This window comes from Pristis pectinata, chromosome 1 (genome assembly GCF_009764475.1).
Source record: "Pristis pectinata isolate sPriPec2 chromosome 1, sPriPec2.1.pri, whole genome shotgun sequence".
Taxonomy (NCBI): domain Eukaryota; kingdom Metazoa; phylum Chordata; class Chondrichthyes; order Rhinopristiformes; family Pristidae; genus Pristis; species Pristis pectinata.
In genome coordinates this window covers 75,256,412-75,282,844 of record NC_067405.1, presented here as the reverse complement: position 1 = coordinate 75,282,844, position 26,433 = coordinate 75,256,412, and the positions used below count along the sequence as shown (strand labels likewise).

General features: G+C 39.7%; 1 protein-coding gene across 1 annotated transcript in view; it reads right to left on the bottom strand.

Moving 5' to 3' along the window:
• bard1 (BRCA1 associated RING domain 1) overlaps nucleotides 1-26,433 on the bottom strand; it is a 167,412-nt gene that overhangs the window by 5,676 nt on the left and 135,303 nt on the right. The window contains exon 9 of the mRNA XM_052021205.1: nucleotides 21,217-21,309. Coding sequence (XP_051877165.1) covers nucleotides 21,217-21,309 — 93 coding nt within the window. The remainder of the gene's footprint in view (nucleotides 1-21,216; nucleotides 21,310-26,433) is intronic.

The window sequence follows — 26,433 nt, the reverse complement described above, 5'->3', positions numbered from 1 at the left end:
AGGGAAAAGATAAAAAAAATTAATCACACATGATGCCGGAGCTGGAGAGATTAAGTAACAAATTGGAAGATATACAAAAAGAAATGACAATGGGGAAATAAATAAAAGACTAACTTAGAGGAGATTTAAGTAGAAATTGGGAAGTCATTACTGTTCAAATAACGCTGTGGTCATGATCTAAAATTGTTTAACTCAGTAGTATCTGAATGGCCGTAAAAGGTAAAATGAAATGAAAAGTTGTTGTTCCTGGAGCTTCCTCTGAGGTTCATCAAATCAAAGGTACACAAGGATAGAGGGGTCAGGATGGAATTGGGACAAAGAAACAACAGGTGCTCATGCATTCAAACTGACCAGAGATATTCCACAAAATAACCACCCAACCAGAGTCTGGTCTCCCCAATTTATGGAAGATTGTGAATAGTAAATGCAGATGTCCTCTAGCCACACTGTAAGGGAACTTAGTGGCAATTCTGATTTTTCTCAGTTGGAACCAGATTTATTTCCTGCAGACCCCTCTTAATTAGCCATATTAAAGCACTCCACCTTTAAGCAAAGACATTTTGCAAAGCTCTTCCTTGGTGATTGAGAGGAGTCAACAATAGCTGGAAAATCTTATGTGGAAGAGACCCAATGATATGGACAAAAAGCCATGTCCTTTTATAAATATGCGCATAAAGATTTGCCATATACTTTTTGCATTGCCTCAAGAGTCCCTTATAAGACATGTATAAATTGCACAGATTACTGCAAACAAATCTGTCACAGCTTAGATTTAATTGCTTAATATTAATAGCATATCCCCCTGAATGATGATAAATTTGGTAAGTTAATAAATATTAATATTCAGTCCATTTTTGAAATATGGAGCAATATTGACATTGCTGTGATGGTCAGTGAGTTGGAGGGAGCATAGCATATAGAGGCCACTTAAAGAGAGACTCAACAGACAATAGGGAACAGTTCTCAACAGATTGTTAAACAATACAAATTGATTTCTTCATCAAAAATACATATGTTATATACAATATACAGCAATAATGAGAGGTCATCAGCCTAAATGATCCATGCTAGTGTTTATGCTTCACACAAACGTCCTCCCATCCTATTTCATCTCAACCCATCAACATATTCTTCTATTGCCTTTCTCTTACCATTAGTGATATTTTATGATCCACTGGTTTGGTCTCTTCCATAAGTGGAGCAAGCAGTAAGCGGACAATAAATACAGATGGTCTCACAATACAAATTATGTGCATAAAAACAATCCCAGTTTCGTTCGGTCTTATTTAATTATACGGTCCCCAAGCATGATTGACGATGGAATTACTATCGGCTATCTCCATTATGATTGCGCAGTGTGACTATATTTAAGATGCCACTTTGCAAATGTTAAAGCAATGGAACAGAATTCCATACGACTCTTACATTAAAAACATGCAAATAAAAACTAGGGTCTATCACCTTTTCACTATCCAGTTTTCTGCTAAAAATAGTGAATATGGACAAATATATATTTTCTTTAATCCATTCTTCCCCACGCCACCAAAGTTGAGAGGGATAAAATAATGTGCACCTATTAATGTTATTTCTGACATTTCTGTGATAATTTGGACCTATGCAGAAAGAGGGAAGAAAATACAGCATGACCAAATGTTTGCTCAGCAGGGCACCAATTATTTAGAACAATTGTTAATTGGCATTGACTCTGATGTTGTTTAATAACTCATGGAGAAGAACAGATGGATGCAGCTCTTACTTAATCACTTGAATGGGTTTGTTATCAGTTCCATCAGAGACCACTGGATAGGTACTCATTCTCAGCAATTTGCATGCATCATTGCCTCGAAACGTACTTGCGGATGTGCGGTGCCTCTCTCATGAAAAGCGTTAAAAGCACTTTAAAATGTTTCACAGAATCATTATTTGATGTAAATGGACATCAAACCAAAGGGGGGAGATATTTAAATGGGTAATCGAAAGCTTGGTTAAAAAGGTGGGACCCTAAGGAAGTGGAGAGATAGGATATAGAACAGGGCAGGAATTTGCAAACGTGAGGTCAAAACATCTGAATGCCTGGCTGCTAATACTCTAGAAAAAGGGAAGAGTGGTGGACGCACAAACACTCTGATTTAGAGGGGCTTGACTGGATGTTACAGCGAAAGAGGGACATAGCACTATAACAGAAGGATGACAAAATTGTCGACTAGAGGTGTAGGGGAATTGAACACCACTCAGGCAAAGAAAACCACAGTTCACAGATAGCAACAATTTACTTCAATGTATTTATAGGCTTGAAGATGAGGTAAACATAGGTATCTGGTATAACATTATTAAAAATCAATTATCATTAAGCTGGGTTACTGCAGACAGTAACCATCAGGCACTTGGTTGGTTAAAGACCAAATTTGCATTCTGGATGTCAGTGTTCCAATAAGAAGTAATGATCATTCGAGATCTGCCTGCATATTAACAAGTATACATGCCATTAGTTAGAAACTGCTTGTGTTTCAACCACCAGGGAAATCAAAGAAAACATAATTTCTTTACCATATTTATACAGGCTAGGCCCTCAAGAGATAAATAAGGTCGGCTTTGAAATTTATGGAGCAAAAAATTGAATTCTCCCTGTTCTCACTTTAATGTCAAATGTTTTTGAGAATTGAATCTGTGCTCCTCAACTTTTTCGATACGAATCAGCCAATTGAATTGGTTAATGCGACTATCCCTCCTGGACTAAAAGAAATAGCTTATTTCGGCACATAACTTTTTCTGTCAAATCTATGATTGAATTTTAAATCTGCTGTAATGGAGAAGAATGACAATTTTAGAAGCAGTACAAGGAGGTAGCAAGTTGGGATCAATTGCCCAGAAATTGGATTTCACCTATTTTTGCAGACTAAAACTTTTCTGCATTTAATGCTAATGGCCAAATTCTGTCCCCTGCAAAGAATCACAAAATTAGTCAAAGATGTTTATATCAGAGTAAGGGTGTTTTATACTCAAAGAAATGCACAGTTCCTGATAAGATCTCAATCAATTTAGTGCAAGGTATCAACCCTTCACTGTGCACCAGAGAAGGGTGTCAGTCCTTAAAGGCACATGGCAGCAAGACAGCAGCAAAAATACATTATGGCTGAGAGGGGAGCTTACAGGAAGAGGGAAGGAAGCTCCCAGATTTACTCCAAGGGATTTAGAGATCTGGTAACGAAACACATGCCAGGAGCTGGGTCTTTAGTTTAGGCAGGACATCTCTCAGGGACATTGTTGGCAGAACCTGGTAAGAGGTAGCCAGAGTTATCTCTTACAGAAGTGAATATCATGGAGCAATATTGAAAGGAATTTCATGATCTCACAAGATATGCCAAGGTGCTGAACACCATTATCCAAACACACACACACACACACACACACACACACACACACACACACACACAGTGCTCGTCATACAAACCTACTCCATGCACACCTCCACTCACATCACAGCCTCCAAAAGGTAGGATAATGAAAAGGTGATTTAATGTCTACCTTCTCCATTTACATTAAGGTCACCACGTGGGAGGCAGGCCCTTGTAAGGGCAGTACCTGAGCAGGGGAATAGACCAGTCTCCTCCTCATGGGGAGAAAGTCCAATCATCTACTGTTAGGTCTTCTCACTAACAATGTTTCATTGTGACTACTACAATCCCTTGATTTGGATCACCACAGACACGCTCATTACAATCTTTGCTGCTGCATCCCAATAAAGGTGTGTTTGGTTCAGCTACATTCGGTTTTGTATTTACAGCAGATCACATTTCCCTCTCCTCAAAACACGAGAAAAATGAAACAGGAGGAAGATGGAGGGAGAGGAATAATGATGAACACCTTAGTGCGTCTTGTGCCTGACATCCATAGCACCACCCTAGAGACAGGCACTGCGAGGTTAGTGGAAAGTTAGAAAGAGGAAGCATGATCTCCATAAAGCTATAGAGGATACTAAGGGAATACCAGAACAAGCTAGAGGCTCAATTCAATTGGGCAGATGCCAGGCAACCGTGGCAGGACCTTAATACCATCATGGACTATGAGCCAAAATTGGGGACAATATCTGGTAATGACACATCTCTACTGGACGAACTCAATGCCTTCGATACCTGTTTTGAGCAGGCAAACAATGCTCTACCAAGGTGCCTCCCCAGTGGCTCTGTCTCTTACACCTCAGTGACAGAAGTCAGGTCTGTTTTCACAGAGGGAAACTCTCGGAAAGCATACAGACCAGAATGGAGTCCCTGGACAGGTTCTGAGATCATTCGCCAATCAACTGGTCACTGTCTTTTCTGACATCTTCAATCTCTCACTTCAACGGTCTACTGTCCCCATCTGCTTCAAGGAAATCTCCATCATTCCAGTGAAGTGTCCTGTCTCAATGACTACTGACCAATAAGTTCTAACATTGAACATAATGAAGTGCTTTAAGAGACTGGTAATGGACCACATTAGCACCAGTCTCCCAGACAATCTAGGTCTCCTGCAATTTACATACAGGAAAAATAGGTCTACAGAGGATGCCATCTCCCTTGCATTACATTCAGCCCTGGATCACCTCGACAATAAGAATACCTACGTCAGGATGTGATTGATCGATTACAGCTCAGCCTTCAACACCACAATACCTAATAAGCTCATCTCTAAACTCTTGGACCTTGACCTTGGGGCCCACATCTGCAACTGGCTTCTAGACTTTGACCAGCAGACCTCAATCAGTTAGAATTGGTCATAATACTTCATCCACCCTGACTTCAACACTGGTGCTCCCCAGGGTTCCATGCTCAGTCCCCTGTTCTATTCCCTGTATACCCATGACCGTGTGGCTAAATATGGTGCCAACTTGATCTTTAAATTCTCTGCTGACACCACTGTTACAAGCTGGATCAACAACAATGATGAGATGGAGTACAGGGAAGAGATTGCGTACCTTGTGTCATGATGGCAGAACAACAACCTAGTCCTTAATGTCAGCAAGACGAAAGAGCTGGTTGTTGATTTAAGGGGTAAGGTTGAAGGGGTAAGGTTGCAGGGGTGAGGAGTGTGTGAATGCAACCCTACTTCAAGCAACCTCACCTGGTCCCTTCATACTCATGCAGTGATCAAGAAAGCATGTCAGTGTATGCATTTTCTTTGGGGGTCTGAGAAGATTCAGCCTGTCCACGAGGATTCTCTCAAAGTTCTACGGATGTGCTACAGAAGGTATCCTGACGGGTTGCATCTCAGCCTGGTACAGCATCTACTCTACTCTGGACCAATGGAACATGCAGAGGGATAAACACTGCCCCGTTCATCATAGGCTTGTCACTTTTTTTTTCTTCCAGCCCATCTTCACAGTGCGTTGCTTCAGGAAGGCTAATAGTATTGTCAAGGACGTCTGCCACCCTTACCATTCCCTTTTCTCTCTTCCACCTTCTGGGAGAAGAAAGAGGAGCTTGAAAGCCCAGATGACCAGACTTAAAAACAGCTTCTTTCTTACTGCTATCAGACTGCTGAACAATTCACCTCTTTCATATCCCCTTCCCAAACCCTTAAATACTACTTTTCTTGGTTGTTCCCTTATTGTCACTTTAGCATTTTTTTTTGCACTACTTCAGTTGGCACTAATATCTTTGCACTATTATCTTTGCACCATTCTGTTGTTTTGCACTCGTCACTGTATTCTTTATTGTATTTATTATTACTATGTATACTCTTTACTCTGTGAGCTTCACACGAGCAAGGAATTTCATTGCACCCTGGTGTATATGACATTAAACTAATCTGAAGTCTGAGGTACCAGACAGGTGTGGGCTGCAACCTGGCAGCAGGTCTTCAGAGGGTAGGTCCATGCATCTGTCCTGTTCCAGGTGACACCAATTTCAGGGTGTTCCTGATGATGGGGCCTGTCATCATTCACAGCTTACTCCACCTTGAAGTCGAGACCCCAAGATAATAGATCCTATGGGTGCCATGCCTAATGAGTGCAGATGCAGGGACTGAACATGGGGTGTGGGCTTGGACAAGCACAGCCTTACCGATGTGACTGATGTCATACCTCCATGTTATTTTGGCAATGATTGCCCATGCCTTCCAATGCACAGCTGATTACTGTCTCACAGTTCTTACCCCTGCTTACTGAATTCCTGCATCATGGCCAACACTGAAGGAAAGATTCCTATAATAGGCAGGGACATAAGGTGGCTTCATGGTGAGAGGAAGCATGTGTCTGATGTTGTCTTCTCAGGAGCTCCCTTTTATTATTAGTTTATTATTTTTTATTAGTTTAAAAACTGCAATAGGTAAGAGTGTATTATTGTAAAGTAATTGCTTATGCAAAAAGGTGGATGTCGAGGAGGGATTGTCTACGGAGTCTCTCTGGGTGGAGGTTAGGAACAGGAAGGGATCAATAACTTTACTGGGTGCTTTTTTTTTATATAGGCTGCCCAATAGTAACAGGGATGTCGAGGAGCAGATAGGGGAACAGATCCTGGAAAGGTGTGATAATAACAGAGTTGTCGTGATGGGAGATTCTAATTTCCCAAATATCAATTGGCATCTCCATACAGCAAGGGGTTTAGATAGGGTGGGTTCAGGAAAGTTTCTTGACACAATATGCAGATAAGCCTACAAGAGGAGAGACTGTACTTGATTTGGTATTGGGAAACGAACCTGATCAGGTGTCAGATCTCTCAGTGGGAGAGCATTTTGGAGATAGTGATCATAATTCTATCTCCTTTACAATAAGAGAGGAACAGACAAGTTAGAAAAGGGTTTAATTGGAGTAAGGGGAATTATGAGGCTCTCAGGCAGGAAATTGGAAGCTTAAATTGGGTACAGAAGAAATGTGGCAAATTTTCAGGAGATATTTGTGTGGAGTTCTGCATAAGTACGTTCCAATGAGATAGAAGTTATGATAGGGTACAGGAACTGTGGTGTAAAAAGGCTGTAATATATCTAGTCAGGAAGAAAAGCTTACAAAAGGTTCAGAGAGCTAAGTAATGTTAGAGATCTAGAAGATTATAAGGCTAACAGGAAGGAGCTTAAGAAGGAAATTAGGAGAGTCAGTAGGGGCCATGAGAAGGCCTTGGTGGGCAGGACTAAGAAAAACCCCAATGCATTCTACAAGTATGTGATAAGCAAGAGGATAAGATGTGAAAGAATAGGACCTATCAAGTGTATCAGTGGGAGTGTGTATGGATCCGGAGGAAATAGCAAAGTTACTTAATGAATGCTTTACTTCAGTATTCAATATGGGGAAGGATCTTGGTGATTGTAGTGATGACTTGCAGCAGACTGAAAAGCTTGAGCATGTAGATATTAAGAAAGAGGATGTGCTGGAACTTTTGGAAAGCATCAAGTTGGAAAAGTTGCCGGGACCAGATGAGATGTCCCCCAGGCTACTGTGGGAGGCAAGGGAGGAGATTGCTGAGCCTCTGGCGATGATCTTTGTATCATCAATGGGATGGGAGAGGTTCCAGAGGATTAGAGGGTTGTGGATGTTGTTCCTTTATTCAAGAAAGGGAGTAGAGATAGCCCAGGAAATTATAGACCAGTGAGTCTTACTTCAGTGGTTGGTAAGTTGATGGAGAAGATCCTGAGAGGCAGGATTTATGAACATTTGGAGAGGTATAATATGATTAGGAATAGTCAGCATGGCTTTGTCAAGGGCAGGTCCTGCCTTACGAGCCTGATTTAATTTTTTGAGGATGTGACTAAACACATTGATTAAGGAAGAGCAGTAGATGTCGTGCATAAGGATTTTAGCAAAGCATTTGATAAGGTACCCCATGCAAGGCTTATTGAGAAAGTAAGGAGGCATGGGATCCAAGGGGACACTGCTTTGTGGATCCAGAACTGGTTTCCCCACAGAAGGCAAAAAATAGTTGTTGACAGGTCATATTCTGCATGGAGGTTGGTGACCAGTGGTGTGCCTCAGGGATCTCTTCTGGGACCCTTACTCTTTGTGATTTTTTATAAATGATCTGGATGAGGAAGTGGAGGGATGGGTTAGTAAGTTTGCTGATGACACAAAGGTTGGAGGTGTTGTGGATAGTGTGGAGGGCTGTCAAGAGGTTACAGCGGGATATAGATAGGATGCAAAACTGGACTGAGAAGTGGCAGATGGAGTTCAACCCAGATAAGTGTGAAGTGGTTCATTTTGGTAGGTCAAATATGATGGCAGAATATAGTATTAATGGTAAGACTCTGGGCAGTGTGGAGGATCAGAGGGATCTTGGGGTCCGAGTCCATAGGACGCTCAAAGTGGCTGCGCAGGTTGACTCTGTGGTTAAGAAGGCATACAGTGTATTGTCCTTCATCAATCATGGAATTGAATTCAGGAGCCAAGAGGTATTGTTGCAGCTATATAGGACCCTGGTCAGACCCCACTTGGAGTACTGTGCTCAGTTCTGGTCACCTCACTACAGGAAGGATGTAGAAGGTATAGAAAGGGTGCAGAGGAGATTTACAAGGATGTTGCCTGGATTGGGGAGCATGCCTTATGAAAGCAGGTTGAGTGAACTCGGCCTTTTCTCCTTGGAGCAATGGAGATTGTGTGGATAGTCAGAGGCTTTTTCCCAGGGCTGAAATAGTTGCCACAAGAGGACACAGGTTTAAGGTACTGGGGAGTAGGTACAGAGGAGATGTCAGGGGTAAGTTTTTTACTCAGAGAGTGGTGAATGTGTGAATTGGGCTGCCGGCAACGGTGGTGGAGGCGGATACGATAGGGTCTTTTAAGACACTTTTGGATAGGTACATGGAGCTTAGAAAAATAGAGGGCTATGGGTAAGCCTGGTAATTTCTAAAGTAGGTACATGTTCGGCACAACTTTGTGGGCCGAGGGGCCTGTATTGTGCTGTAGGTTTAGGGAAAGCACAGTAGTGTAGCAGTTAGCGTAACACTTTACAGTGCCAGCGACCTGGGTTCAATTCCGGCCACTGTCTGTAAGGAGTTTGTATGTTCTCCCCATGTCTGCGTGGGTTTCCTCCGGGTGCTCTGGTTTCCTCCCACATTCCAAAGATGTACGGGTTAGGAAGTTGTAGGCATGCTATGTTGGCGCCAGAAGCGTGGCAACACTTGTGGGCTGCCCCCAGAACACTCTACGCAAAAGATGTATTTCACAGTGTGTTTCGACGTATACCTGACTAATAAAGATATCTTATCTATGTTTCTAATCCAACTGCTGCAAGCTGTGAAACATTACACCTCACTGCTGATAGTCCATCAGCTACGCCCCAGTTTGTACCGCAAACATCAATTGCTGCAGTACCTAAAATGATCTGCCGTTGAGAACTCCTGAGGGATTTCTCTTTGCTGAATGACTATGGACTTCATTGGCTTTAAATATCAGTTCTGCCATGCCTATTCCCCACCCCCCAACAAAGTGTCTTCCAACATATTAAATGCCAGGATAATCAATATGTTGCAATATGCATCACTTTTAGCTACTGTGATTACAATGCTGACAACCCCTCTTCCCCAACCAAAGTTGAGTGGTCCAAATGATTCAAGATTCTGAACAATGTTTATACCTGCAGAGAGGAGCTGATCCATAGAAAGAATATTTTGTTTGGATATCAGAGTTGCTTAAACAAGGTGCCACTCATCAGGAAGTGCAAAGATTTTGTAGCAGAGGTTCTGAAGTTGTAGGCTCAGGGAATCATTTATTGATGAGTATTTAGAGCAGTGTTATAAGGATTTTCCTAGCTGATAAGATGTATACATGTTAGTACTAAGAACTGTAGTGCAGAGAAGGTCACATGTTATGCATTGGGGGCCATAATTTAGGAAGCACCTTTATAAAAATATTAAGAAACACATAATCTGTGCAGAAAATACTTCCCTCCATCACTCCAGTGGCTGATAACATACACGTTTAACCTTCCCCATCCACCTGCTCTGATTGCTCTATAGGGAGCATCTCAAGTCCCTCAGGCTGTGGGTCTGCCAGCTGCTCTTCCTCCAGCACCAGCTCTGATTCAGGTGGCAAGCAGCACATCATGATGAATTCTCCACACCTGGTTAGAATGTGTCACTGGAGTGATGCAGTCTTTGTTCAAGCCTCTATGTGCTGCTATGGTTGAAGTCAGTGGATTCTTTAGTGATTACAACATAGTTGGACTAATAGATCTGTTTAAATGACGACATTTCTTTGCTACCTTGGTAGTGAAATGAGCTTGAATGCTACTATAGAAATTTACACTCATTTCCCTACAATGCCCAAACTATGGCCTACAGCAACTCTTGAGCTGGCATTCTAACACTAAAACTACTGCCCTCGTTCAAAAATTTGGATTCCCTGCTTTAACTGGTGTAGTTAATTTTGAATAGTGATGGTCAAAATGAATTCTTTTTAAATTTCAAACCAGTCCTTCAAATTTGTTCTTTAAAAATTATCATGGCTGATTTGATCTTTGGAATCAACACATTCTTGCCTGGTTCTCATGACCAATTTCCCTATAACCCAAAACTCTAATTGCGCTTTTAAAGTACTTAGCCTAGAAATTTAATTTTATAACAGTTTCCATATTCTGCAATTGAAAATCCACTTTACCCAGAGTGGAATATATTAAAGACCATTTCAAGGTTGTTTCTTGTCACTCCGGAAATCCACCTGAGCATTTCCAGGCATGTTACTCTTCTATCTTGAGGCAATGTTTGCAAAAGAGTACACTGGAAGAAGTCATTTGTTGGCCCAGTAGAGTTTCTGGTGAATGGAAACACCTAGGATGTTGAGGGTCGGGAACTTAGTGATATTAATCCTATCGAATGTCAAGGTTAAGTGGATAAATTGCCCTTCTTAATTACTTTTGTAGTATGGTTAAAGAACTTGGATCACGTTGTTCCAGACTATCGCTGATCACTTCAAAGACAATTGGATTTTAATACCTCAGCACTGGATCAATTACTCATTTTTCATTCTTTTATCACTGCTCCTCCCTACAGACACTGCACCACCTCCAACACCAATCCTGATCTTGCTCCCAATCCTATAATCACAGAAGTCCCAGGTCCCAAAACTACCATATCCATATCCCACCATCCAAGCATTGTTGACACCACCACCCCCCCCCCCCCCACCAAGCACCATTATCCAAACTGCTGCTCTCCCAACTTCCCGGTCTACTAACTTCCCCACCATACTACACCCAAACTGCTGGCTTCCAAATAGCTCCAACTTCTCCGTCCAAAGTATGTCTTCCAGTCCACAGCCCCAAAACCAAATGCTCGTTAACTTCCTCTCAACCCTACAACCATACAAACTTACCATCTCATGGCCTCATTAATCACCAATGATCTAATCCTGACTGTGGCCCTGAGTCATCCCAAAACCATCCTCCACTGGGCTGCACATTTTTATTTACAGCCAGGGAGTCAATATCCACAACCATCATCATCGCCCCAATTCTGTGTCCTTCAAGCACATCCATTGAGAATTTCTCAGCAAATGACTCAGGATTCTGAGGTAGAGGATTCCAAAGTTCACGACCCTCTTCTCATTATTGTAGCTAATAACTTTCCTCAGAGATTATGTTGCCTAATTCTAACCCTCAACATCTATCCTGTCAAACCCACTCAGAATCTTGTGTGTTTCAATAAGGTCATTCCTCCAAACTCCAGAGCTTAGGCCCATTCTGGTCAATCTTTCCTCATAATCAAGGAATCACTGTGGTGGACCTTTAGTATCTTCTACTTCAAAGGCAGATGGAGAATATGTTTAATATATGCATTTCATTATTCTCCATTATGAATTCTCATCTCAACTTCTAAGGGATCATTATTTACATTTGCAATTCTCTCCCTTTTTACATATGTGGAGAAATACTTACAATTTGTTTTAATATTTCTTGCTCATTACTGTCATATTCTGCTTTTTACCCTCTATCAATTTTTGTAATCATTCTTTGTTAATTCCCAAGATTCTCATCTTCAGTCCCAGGACTGCTTTTGCAATCTTAACCTTTTTCTTTCAATCTAATAATTTAATTACTTATGAATAACTTGTCACAATAGAATATTGAGAATTATGAAATATTTCTTTAAAAGTCCAACGCTACTCATTTAGTTATTTTCCCAATGACATTCCTACTTACACTGAGATGACTGTTAATCATAACACAATGTTATGCCGTTACCTTGACTTCTCCCTTTAACTTTCCAAATTTCTCCTCAATTGCAAGATTGCCTTCTAGCAATGAAGCAGTATTCTGAATCAAGAGAAATCAGCTTTAATGACTGAAACAGCTTTTGAAATGCCAGATGATGATCTGAAAGATACTTTATTGTTGTGATAGTGTAAAGGCTACACTTAGAGAAATATTCAAAGGAAACCTGGAAATAAGACCAAAAAGAACACAGGTTTTCTTGTTAGACGGCACGTACGCAAAGGATTGAGGACTTACATTATAGAACGTTTGCTGCATAGGCACAAACATGGGACAGCTGATGGTGTTTATCATATTCTACCAAGAATTCTCTCCAGAACAACAATGAAGAAAACAAAGTTGAAAATAAACATTTTTACATACATTAATTCTCAAATTTAAGCTGTACATATTGCTTAAATGTCTGATAAAACATATTCAGTATTTTCTGTAGTAATCTTACATCATCAACGATTAGTTTGACTTGCCCACATATCTAAGAACTGATACACTTACCATAGAGTGAGTGCAAGGAATGTTCACCAGGCCGATTCCTGGGATGGCACAACCATTGTATGAGGTGAAATTGGATGACTAAGCCTATACTCTCTAGAATTTAGAAGAATGAGAAGAGATCTCACTGAAATGTATAAAATTCTGACAGCACTTGACAGACTGGATGCAGGTAGGATGGTTTCCCTGGCTGGGGAATCTAGAACCAGGGGTCACAGTATCAGGATAGGGAGTTAGACATTTAGGACTGAGATGAGGAAAAATGTCTTCAATCAAAGGATTCTGTACCACAGACCAAGTCACTGGATATATTTAAGAGGTTGACAGTTAGATTTCTAGACACAAAAGGCATCAATGGGGATGGTGAGAGTAGGAATAAAGCATTGAGATAGAGGACTGGCTACATTACACTGAATGTCAGTGCAGACCCGAGGGACTGAATAGTCTACTTCCACTTCCTTTGCTAGGTCAGACTGAAAGAGGAAGATTAATGAATGGAAAGAATTACTGGATTAAGAGAGATGCACTGAGAGGGGAAAGCAAGACATTTAACATTAAAAAATACTCCAAGGTATAAGACTCATCATTGCTATCATCTTTTTCTGACACTACTAATAATTAGCCCTAAATATCTGTGGGGTTGGGGTGGTTTAGGTAGTATCTACTGAACAAATTGTCAATTGATCTTGGAAGAGTTTTATAGTTCAGTAATTAATTAATTGCTCTTCTATCCCAACGTAGGATGTGTGACTCTGCACCCAAGTATGAAGTGGCACACTTGGAAAGGTATATTTTATTTGGCACACAGTTATGGTACTCTACAAAATTAGCAATACTATTTGTGGGCAGGCTATGTTGGCGCCAGAAGCGTGGCGACACTTGTGGGCTGCCCCCAGAACAGTCTACGCAAAAAGACGCATTTCACTGTGTGTTTTGATGTACATGTGACTAATAAAGATATCTTATCTCATCTATTATTAATAATGCCAGGTTAAAAGAGATCCTCACCTTCCTGTGTTTAAAGAATTACATACTGAATAATCTCCAAACACCAAAACTGAGCAGGACTGTTTAGTTTCCTTGCTTTGTCCAACCACTAATAAGTGAGGAAACTATAGTGGAAGCATTTCAAAATTACTATTTTAACAACAGATTTTTTTGGTGAGTAACTCTGAACAGAAGGATAAAATCATTAAAAATTAATAATTTTGCTGGCAAGTTCCTAATTGCTATTTTGAATTATGTGCAATTGTTTTATAACATTTGCTTTGACATTTTTTGAACCTCAATATTTTGGCCAGGATATTTGACTGAAAGAAGTGTCAAGTCACAAACACACAGACACCTAAGCAGTCCTGCCAGCTAGAACATAGTCCTTTTAGCTGTAGGATATAGCTGTAAATCCAACTTATGATAGAATGGATTAAGATCTCTGTTAGTGTTAAGAGTTTTAAGTGAGATGGATTTGGTCAGCCTGCATCTGTTTCCCAATATCACTGACAGCATGCAACATAGAATTACCCTCTATTTGGTAATCTCAATTGCTTGACATGGCTGCAATGCATACGGGCTCTATATCTAAAGCACAAAAAATAACAACATTCCATGGATTCTCAATACCAAGTCTGAGAGTAACTGTGCTTTTGAGACTAGAATTCTCAGATTTGATAGCTTATGGTCTAGGTCAGCTCCTGATCTTCGGATGGTTTACTTTGTGATATTTAATCAATCATAAATGGGATGCAACATCTCTTGAAATGTTCATGTGTTATGATGGACAAGGTCAAAGAGGGCAGAGAGCAATTCCCATTTTGAACCGAATATGCACCAATGTCAAATAAGGGCTCGGAGATGATGGACACATGTCACTCAATAACTCACCAATAGATTCTATCCAGGCTTTCCTGAATTAATTACTAGGGTCTGGGGGAGAAATAAGTGCTGCGTGAAAACTAAGTTCTCTCTTTTTCAGGGTCATCATTCCTCAACTGGGTAAGGGCATGGAAAAGCTTGTCATCCCAGCACAGGAGTCATAAAGATCAGAAACTAAATCTAGTACAAATGCATTAAAGCAACTCAATAAAGCCACACAATATAGCTGTGGATTAATGATCCTAGCATTAACATAAAGATTATTAGGTGGAGAATAGAATCAGCAGAAATCAGTTATTATAAAACTTTAAAATCCTTAAAGAATGCAAGAAGTAGATGCTGAAGTAGGTCATACAACCCCTCAAGTCGGCTCTACTATTTAATAGGCTCTCAGCTGATACTAATTTTCAATTCCACTTTGTCACCATATTTTTCTTTGATTTCCTTAATGTCCAAAAATATGTCAACCTCAAATATACTGAATGACCAAGCATTCAGTGAGGTTGAGAATTCCAAAACTTTATGACAGTCTACAGGAAGAACACTCTTTTCATCTCATTGCCACATGAGACCCTTTGCCCCAAGACTTGTGTCCCAAATTCTAGATCACCTGGTACATGAAACAGCCTTATTAATCTTTCTCAGAATTTTGTATGTTTCAATGAGAACGCCTCTTATTCTAAAGTCCAGTGGTTTTTTAGAGGACAACCCTCAAAGCTGGAATTGCTTTAATAAAGCTAGACTGTACTCTCTCCAAGTATAACCTTCTTTAAGTATGAAGATCAACACGTGCACATACTCTAAAAGACGACTAACACTATACAATCCCAGCATGACTTCCTTTGTCCTTTAACTCCCATAGTTTGCCTTCCTAACTGCTCACTGACCTTGCTTTTCAAAGACCACAACACAGTATAATCCTGACATGTTGAAAGCTTTGAAGACTTTCTTCCCCACACCATGTAGCTGATTAAGTCATAAACCCAAAAAATGGATCAAGTGTTGCTGTAGTTTTTCATAGCAGGTAATTCAATTTCAATGAAAAAGTATTAATATACAAAAGTACATATACAAAATTATGTGGGGTATAGATAGGATAGGCTGCGGGTATCTCTTCCCCTTACCAGAAGGGGATAAAACTACAGAACACAGATTTAGATTAAGGGATAAGGGATATAGAGGGGACTTGAAAGGAATCTTTTTCACTTAGAGATGGGGTGAGCACCTGGAATACACTGCCAGAGAGTGGTGGAAACATAGTTGCTAACAACATTTAAGAGGTGTCTAAATGAGCACATGAATCACCTAGGCATTGAAGGCTACAGACCAAGTGCTGGAAGATGGGACTAACGTCAATGGGAGCCCATTGGTTGACGTGGCGGGCTGAATGGCCTGTTTCCATGCTGTATGAATCCATGACCACACAAGCTATTGTACACACAAAGTAGTTTCTCGCTGTTCAAAAATGATTCACTTTTCTACATTTCCCAGCAAAATTGTGTTTTCCTGTCTTTCCCACCTTTCTCAGGGTCCCAAACTTTCTCAGGGACTGAAATTTCTGATCGTGGAATAGACACCTGTTTAAAAGGTCATGTTTACTGAGACTGATTAGATGTTGGAATGATAAACATTAGTAAATTTAAAGCACTTGATAATTTTTCTCTCTGGTTACTGTAATTAATGTTCCCTATTTCAGTGTTCATGCAATGATCACACAATTTGATCCACGACAGCAGACACAGCGCAAAAGATTGCATTCCATAATGATAATCATTATTTTCTAGTTTCGGCATGGGAGTGTTCTCAAATATATTTTGTGACTTCACACTAAAATTAGATGGCTTAGTCATTACCTAAAAGGGATAAATTCACAGCTGTCAGCAAGTTTAAATGAATGTCTAATTTGCCAACTTTGTGGTAGGGTCAAGATACTTAAGAGTTTTAAAATCATTAGCTTATAAGAAAAACAAACTTCTAGTTTTGTGACTTTTAAAACCCCAGAATATCCCAAAGCACTTAATGCCATCTACGTACATTTTGAAATCTAATCATGTAACTATAGAAATGTAATAAACCTGGCAACTAATTTGCACCCAGCAGCATACTACAAATAGTAATGAGAGTCTAGACAATTTATTTAATGATTTTTGAGCAAGTGTCATTATTTGAAGAATCAATATTAGCTAAAGTAATGGGAATAATTCCCTTGCTCTTTGAATGTTCCCACCTGATTTAAGAAGACCACTATCATCCCAATACCTAAGAAAAACAATGACTACCGTCCGGTGGCTCTGACATCCACCATCATGAAGTGCTTCAAGAGGCTGGTCATGGCATGCGTTAACTCCAACCTCCCAGACAACCTGGACCCACTGCAATTCGCCCACTGCCGAAACAGGTCTACAGCAGACACCATCTCCCTGGCCCTACACTCATCTCTGGAGCATCTTCAATACTATAATTCCATGCAAATTCATCTCCAAACTCCTCCCATTGCAACTGGATCCCTGACTTCCTGACCAACAGACCGCAATCAATAAAGATAGGCAGCAACACCTCCACCACGATTATTCTCAACACTGGTGCCCCACAAGGCTACATTCTTAGTCCCTTACGTTACTCCCTATACACTCACGACTGTGTGGCCAGATTCTGCATCTACAAGTTCACAGATGATATCACCATAGTGTACTGTATCTCAAATAACGATGAGTTGGAGATTGAGAGCTTAGTGACATGGTGTCATGACAACAACCTTTCCCTCAATGTCAGTAAAACAAAAGAGCTGGCCATTGACTTCAGAAAGGGGGGGGGGCACATGCTCCAGTTTATATCAACGGTGCTGGGGTCGAGAGGGTTGAGAGCTTCAAGTTCCTAGAAGTGAACATCACCAATAGCCTGTCCTGGTCCAGCCACATAGATGCCACGGCCAAGAAAGCTCACCAGCGCCTCTACTTCCTCAGGAGATTAAAGAAATTTGGCATATCCCCGTCAACCCCCATCAATTTTTATTGATGCACCATAGAAAGCATCCTCTCTGGATGCATCATGGCTTGGTATGACAACTGCTCTGCCTGTGACCACAGGAAACTGCAGAGAGTTGTAGACACAGCTCAGCACATCACGGAAACCACCCTCCCCTCCATGGACTCTGTCTACACTTATCGCTGCCTCAGTAAAGCAGCGAATATAATCAAAAGGTCCCTCCCACCAAGGACATTCTCTCTTCCCCCCACCTCCCATTGGGCAGAAGATTCAAAAGCCTGAAAGCATGTACCACCAGGCTCAAGAACAGTTTCTATCCTACTGTTATCAAATTATTGAATGGTCCCCTAGTATGATAAAATGGACTCTTGACCTCACAGTCTACCTGGCTATGGCCTTGCACCTTATTGTCTACCTACGCTACACTTTCTCTGTAACTAACGCTTTATTCTGCATTCTGTTATCATTTTTAACCTTGTACTACCTCAATGCACTGTTGTAATGAATTGATTTGTATGGAGGGTATGCAAGACAAGTTTTTCGCTGTAACTCGGTTCATGTGACAGTAATAAACCAATTTACTATTTTAGTTCCATGGAAACGTTTGGCTTCATCTGAAAGGCACTTTAGACCCTGCTTTAACATCACATCCAAAAGACTACATCTCTGATAGTGCTCAATATTTGAGTATCACTGCAGATTTTATATCTCACCAGGAACCCACGATCTAATTCGAGAGACAAGAACACTACTACTATGTCACAGCTGACAAAACCGGCAAGGGAGAACCAAAGGCAATAATCTGCAAGATTAAGGCATTCTGGCAACTGTCTGGCATTGACTAAACTCTGTAGCTGAGTAGAGAAGAGGTAATACTGAGAGGAGAAAAAAGTTGTGCAAAAACCGACATGATCCAAAGATCAATTAAACTGTTGTTTACAAAACCAAAAGAGGCAGAAGCAGAAATATCTCGGATTGCAGAGAAATATTGTTACTTTTTATATGTCCAGTAATCACAGGGGGCCTTTCTTGCACTATCCCCTGGCTCATGTGTTCTATCTTGATACAGATGTACTCTACAATAATTTTTAACCACACCAGAAATCTGATTTCAGCCTATGGAGAATATTAATTCCCTTTGACAACTGAAAGGAAGAAAACAAGTATCCCAATTTTTGATGCTTTATCAGAAGCTAATAAAAATAAGTAAAGCAACTTAAAAATAATACATGCATATAGAACAGCAAAACAATAAAGCAGTGCAAAGTAAGGTCAGAATCTAATGTCCACGATTAGTTACAGGTTACCCTGAATCAGCAAACAACACTCAACACTTTAGTGACATAACCTGGCCATTCATTATCCTAATTTATTACTTCTCTTTCCCAAGTTAGTTCTGACACAGACACTTAGTTGCAGTGAAACCCTAAATGCAAATTATAAAGTAGATAATGCTTTTTCTCATTTCTCTGAAAATTGCTGAGAAGGTAACTTAAATAAATATATTTCATGACTCTTAGATTTTTTTAAAGAGCTACTTAAATGTACACATGTGCCTCTAAAATCATGTGTGCACTGTTGAAATAAAAGCAGAAATTGCTGTAAACACTCAGCAGGTCAAGCAGCATCAGTGGAAAGAGAAACAATTAATTTCTTGTCTACACCCTTAATCAGGACCAGGAAAAAGAGAAAACAAGTTAGTTTTCAGTTGCAGAGAAAATTGTGGGGGGTGGGGGGGATGGGTAGAAGAAAGGGATTTCTCTGATAGGGCGAGACCAAATGAGTAAATGTAGCAGTGGCAGTAACAGTTAAGATCAGATTATGCTTCTTTGTTTGTGTTGTGTGTTTTGAACAGCAAGGACGTGGGATATGATCAGTAAGACTGATACAAACAGAAAGAAAGAACAATATACCTAGAGTTAGAGAATCAGTATCGAGTCTGGAAGACTGCAATATGCCCAGATAGTAGATGAGGTGTTTTTTGTGATTTCTACTAGCTCCAACAGGATTCTACGACCAGACACATGTTCCTCTCCCCTTTTAGCATTTTGAAGGGATTGTTCTCTTTTGTAAATACTTGCATCATTCTTCCATGTCCCTTCTAGCAGTCCCGGTCTAATGGCACTTTCCCTTGCAACCACAGGAGACACAACACCTGTCTATTCACCTCTTCCCTTCCCACCACACAAGGATCCAAGCAGCTTTTCCAGGTAAAGCAGCAATCCACTCGCACTTCTTCAAATATAATGTAGTGATTCTGCATTCACAACTTGGTCTCTACATTGGAGAAAACAAAGTCAGTCCACAAGAATGACTCTGAGATTCCTGCTGCCTGTCACTTTAATTCACCATTCTATTCCCATTCTGATCTTTCTATCTTTGGCCTCCTGCATGGTTACCACAAGGTCTAATGCAAGCTTGAGGATCAACATCCCATCTACCAGACACATTGCAGCTTTCCAGACTCAACATCAAATTCTCTACTTTTAGGTAACTCACTCTTTCTTTCTGTCTGAATCAGAACTGGCCATTTCCACCTGTCAACAGTTTGGCTCAGTTTCTTTTATTTTTTATTTGTATACTCTGGGCATGTCCCATGCAGCCTTGCTATTAATCAATACATAATACAGACAGAGGCATAATCTGATCCTGATTGTTACTACTACATTTCCGCACTTGGTCTCATCCTATCAGGGATATTCCCTTTGTTCCACTCATCCCTCCCCCTAATTTTCTGCAACTGAAAACTAATGTTTTCTCTTTCCCAATTATGAAGTTCCTTTAACATCAACTATTTTTCTTTCCACAGATGCTGACTTGAGTTTCTAGCATTTTGGGCTTTTATTTTAGACTTTAAATATCCAAAGTTTTTTTTTCTGATTTTCATGCAACATTTTTACCGTAATTTCTTATTTTTTTTCAAAAAGGCAGAATGATATATTGCACGAAACAGGAAAACTGAAATAATAATAGGAAATACCAGAAATATGCTCTCTGATTCCTGTCCTGCATTAGCACATCATAACAACTGTAATACTTGGAACGTTACCATTTGCTTCAGCAAGGCTCAAGGAGTTAAATAAACAGTACTCACCCATGCTGATAACTACCACTGTGAGCCACGCTGAAAATATGAAAATACACAGGAAAAGCCCTTCTGCTGTGGTTGTCTGAAAAGAACTACATCTACAATAGCTTACAAGAACTAATAGTCTGCCTTAGGACATATAGCCAACATGAGTAAGCCAGAACCATATTTCACACAAACAGCTAGAAAAATTGAAAATAATAGAACAGGATTACTCTCGTTACAAGGTATACCCTGGTACAGGAAATTAAATTCCATTAAAATTAAGACACTCTTTTACATAGCATAAACTCTGTCTGTAGCACAACAGATGCAGGTAAGATGGAACTATAGATCTGAGCCTGGCAGAACTCATCATAAAGCTGTGCAAGAAATATGAGCAGAATTTATGAATTTGGAATTTGCATTAATCCAAGTAGATGCAAACTCATGAGTAGTTAACACTTACAAAGTGCAAGAGATTTCTTAAAAATGCATTTATAATTAGAACTGATATCAAGGCGGTTACATTTTTCAGCCAGCTTGTGCTAAGTCTGGCCTTGCTGTTGCTTCTAGTTGAGCGCTAATGTAAATTAGAGTACAATTATTTTAATCTAATGAATTACTTACACTGCAGATCCACAAACCAGCAGCCAGAGATTATCCCCATCAAACACTTCATGGTACAGGGAGCATGATCACTGGGAACAATAATGTGCGTCACTAAAAGCAAATAGAAAATCAAAACTTGTGGTTAAAAATACTTTCAAACAGACTATAACATAATAAATCATTACCTTTCTTTCCCAATGGACTTCAGTTTGCAGGTCAGGGTCTGATAGTTCAGATAATAGGATTTGTCCATTCATAGAAGATAAAGTGGAGCAGCCATGACCACTGAGTTGAATTACATCAAGGACACACAGACCTTAAACTCCGTTCCATTACATTACCTAATTAACAAGTGATGAGTAACAGAATTTTCCTTGTTCACATGCCAATATTGGAACTGACAATTGAAAAACAGGACAACTTTTCTATTGGCAGTGAAACCTCAAGGAAAACATAATTGAATTCTCAACTGGCAAATATATGCACAGAAGTGCACAAGTTAAGCCCCTCCTAAACTACCCATGAACAATGGACTAGGTCAATGCTTGCAAAAACAGATGGTGAAAAATAAATTAAAATCAAAAATTAACTGTAGATATTGGAAATAGAAAAAGCAGGAAACACTCAGCAGCTCAGGGAGCATTTGTACAAAGAGAAACTGTTAGTGACTCAGCTGAAAGCCATCAGAACTGCGAAAGAGAGGAAACAAGTTAGTCTTAAGCTGCACAGAGAATGGGATAGAGATGGAAAGGACGAAGGGAATATTAGTTCTTCCTGCACTCACACAGAACTTGAACATTTCATTGAGACACGAGGCTGCAGATGCTGTGGTCCTGGAGCAGGATCTTCACCCTGATTTCAAACATCTTAAGTTTTTTTTTCTGATTTTCATGCATTGTTGAAACATTTTTGTAGTGATTTCTTTATTTTTTGTTTCAAAAAAGCAGAATAAGATAATCTCACAAAATAGAAAACCTGAAATAATAACAGAAAATACTGGAAATCTGTTCTTCAATTCCTGTCCTGTATTGGCACCGTGAGGTTGAAAATCATGCTGGAGGTGAACATTTTCAGTTGGAAGTATTGATGTCATTAGGGAAGTTTATATTGGAACAAATTTTCTGGTGCTACGGAAACCCTCCATTAGCACCAGAAAACTTTGCGTTGAGGCTGGATATGTGAGTGCTATCACTCTACTGTGGGTTAAGCCTACTTTCAACATCATGGCATTGATTTTTTTTAGTGCTACAAGAAAGAATTTCTAGGCTAAGGTGTCAAAAACATCCCTGCAGACCAAAAATGCCATTCAGACATTCGCAAACCAGGGTAAGTTGGCTACTCTGGAAAATAATGAGGAGGGTACTCTGGTTGCTCTGGCTGAAAAGGGGAAGAACAAGCTTCCAATCACTTTCCAATTATCTATCTTGGAAAGTACACCTTTAGGAATGTTTGAGGACATCAATAGACTCAACTGTTACATCCCCCACAATTAAGTAACATGCATTGTCCAGGTGTGCCTAGACAGACACGGACAAGATGACAGAGGGAAAACCAAGCAGTTCTAGCCAGTATCTAAAGAAAGATAGGAAATGAATACATTTGTCCAAATGTATTAACAGTCATGGTCCTGAGACTGGCAGAAAAAAAAGTCACAGTAACAGAAAAAATACATGATTACAGTTTTTAGTGTGATAGTTCTGTCCTTGAAGGAAAAAAACAATGGACTATTGTTTTCTTGTAGCATATCAGCCCACAATAATAACTTCAAGAACAGTTTCTTTACTGTCCCACATGCTAGTGAAGCATCCGGATTGAATCATCTTGCAGCAGTAAGTCTGCAGGGATCTTTAATATCAGACAGCAACTTAAAATTTCCATTCAGAGAGGTATCAAATCAAAAGATTTAACTCCAATGTAAATCTATATATTTTTTTCTATTTCAAATATTTGGCCTCTAATATGATTTACATATTATAGTCAGTTTCACCTCACAGAAAAATGGTTTGTTATTGTTAAATTTTGGCACATTTGAATTACAAGGAATATGATTTTTTTTTAAAAAATGACCTTAATGACTTATGTTAGGTAGTTTAACAGTACAGTTTAGTGTGACAATTGATGAAACATACAGTGGATACAGTTTCCACCTATCCCTTGGCATCAACATACAACTTTGCTCATATTTTCTCTTCCATTCCCAAATGTTAGTATGTCATTTGGACATACCTTAACAACTTAAAAGAACTGGAATGATTCTCTCATGACACTGCAAAGTGAAAGTTGGTCACTTTTGTTATGTTAAAGCACTAAAGCCAATCTCCTCACAGCAAGGTCCTACAAACAGCAATGTAACAAATGACTAGACAATACTTTTTTTAATAGTTGATAAGTATACATTGACTAGAACACAAAGGAAAACTCCTTTGATCTTCTTTGATATAGTGTCATGGGGAATTATGTCCAACTGTGAGAATAGATGGGACATTAGTATAGCCACAATGTGGTAAAAGGGGCAATAAACATTGATAGTGGTGGATAGCTTCACTTATGAGCCTATGCCTGAATGTTGTCTATCGTTCTGAAAACATGCATTGAATGCTTCATTTGCTGAAGAGCTGTGAATAGAATTTATTATAGTGCTGTCATCCATGAACATCCTCACTTCGAACCATATAATGGAAGGTAGGTCATGGATGATATTTGGGTTCAGGGTACTACTCCAAGAAACTCTTGAGAAATGTGCAGGGCTTGGGATGATTGAGCTGCAAAAATTTAAAAAAAAACTTATTTTGAACAAGGTGTGGCTCTGGCCATTGTAATGTTTTCCTCTTGATGCCCAATTACTTAAGTTTTACCAAGACTCTTTTTGCTACTTGCAGTCAAATGCTGCTCTAATGTCAAGGGCAGTCGGTCTTGCCCATAGGAAGACCAGATAGACTGGGTTTGCTTTCCTTGAGACATTGGATAAGCTGGGTTTGTTTTCTTGAGGGGAAGGCTGATAGAGGTACACAAAATAATGAGTATAGATAAAGTAGATAGTAGTAAACTTTTCACTCTAGTAGTCATAGGTTTAGTGTTAATGGGAAGAGGTTTAGAAGGGGACCTGAGGAAGAATATTTTTCACCCAGAGGGTGTTGGAATTTGGAACATACTTCATGACAGGGCGGTGGAGACAGGTATTCTCACAAAATTTAAGTATCTACATGAGTACTTGAATCACCAATAGACAGAAGGCTACAGACCAAGTGCTAGTAAATGGGATTAGCATGCATATGTACTTGATGGTCAGCATTGACACAGTGGACCAAGTGTCCTGTATTTGTGCTACGTGATCCTATGACACATGATTCAGCCTTGTACCATCCACTTGGTACTTCTGACTGAAGATGTCATAAATGCTTCAAGCCTTGTATTTGGTGCTCACATGCTGAGTTCTGCCATTGTTGAGGGTGGTATGTTCTTGGTTTAACAGTCCACCACCATTCACATCTAGATGTGACAGGACAGTGCAGTTTTTATTTGAATAACTGGTGGTGTGATCATTTAGCACTGTCGACTGCATGTTACTTTTGCTATTTAGTGGGAGTGTTGGTTGGGGTCTCATTTTTGGGTGTTCCTGGTATATGCTTTTGCATTCTTTATTGAACCAGGATTGATCCCCTGGCTTAAATAATCAAGACAAAACCACAAAACAGGGGCAGTGGAGACTGAACCCAAGTGATGCCTGAATCAGTGGACCAATGAACAAACTGGTTCAAATTTCTGACCTATCACCTACCAAAATCCCATCAACAAAGTGTAATAAACTATGTGTATTTGTATGTAAAATTCCAGTGGTTATTAGTTAGCACTAGAAACTTGCTCCCTGGGAAACCATTGAACCAGTTATTCAGATCTCAATGTCCAGAGGTACCATGGAAAAAAGGGGTTGATATGAGGGATGATTAAAAAGACTGATCACTTCTGATTAAGCAAAATCCAAGGAGAAAGTACAATTTCAGGATGACTGACAAAAACATAAAAAGGTTAAAAATAAGAGGGGGAAGCAATGGCACATGCTTTGGGCTAAAGAATGGTTCACTAGTTATGATAAAATGAAGAACAGAATTTACAACAAAATTTGAGAATATAAATATACAAAGATACAAAAAATAGGCAAATTCTGAAATGGATATGATATAAATGTCTATAAATTTGCAGCTCAGAGGAAACTAGCTAACATTAAGATAGACTATCTTACATTATGAGATATACCCCAGAAAAATAACAAATAGAGTAACAATGAGGAAGAAAGAGAAAAGGGTCAGTAAAAGAGAGCAAGAAACAGTAAACACTGCAATTTTTGTTAATCGTCCCTCTAATAACAGCCCCCCCCCAACCCCCCTCTCTTTCCATGAAATCTCTGGATGTTGAAATCTGAATAACTAGTTCAATGGCTTCCCAGATGCAGTATCTGAAACAAAGAGATACAATATCATTATAGTGTGGATCCTGGGTACACCAGAAATTCTTAAAAGACATGATAGAAAGAATTAGGAAATCAGGGAGTCTCAGAGTAAATGGGATGAGGAGGGGAGCATGAATCTAGCACCCATGAGCACTTCTGTTTTCTCTTCACAGATGCTGTCTGACTTGCTGAGCATTTGCAGCATTTTGAGGGGATGAGAAGAAATAAAAGTAAGGAACTTTAAATAAAAGAAATAAAAGTGAGATATGGCAAGGAAGGCAATGAGCTGAAAGTGAAGGACAATGATAATGTGTGAATAATTAAATTAGCAGAAGACAAAGGTCCTGATCACCTCAGCAATTGATTAAATTCACAGCTTGCCAACTCATTTATCACAGGGTGAAACTGGAAGCAGCTGAGACTGCTGAGGATGGCAAAAACAGTAAAGAAGGTGACGCATCATAAAATGCATTCCACAAATGTACAATCAATCATAGAACTAAATAAGCGGGAGATTTGATTCTATAAAAGGCATGAATTCATCAGCAATGTGATACTGTCTGAAAAGCTCGTAATCTAGGCTTGAATGTATCCTGCTTATTACTGTAGCAACACTAATGGCAGGAAAAGCAACATGCAGTAGATGGAGTCTATCTTTATGCAATGGATTTCACTTCATTTAATGTAGATTTTCTTATGATGCCTCACACGGTATCCCCTTTCTCTGCAGCAAATAATGAGGCAAACTTATTAATCAACATCAGCCATTTCCTTATTCATATCACCTG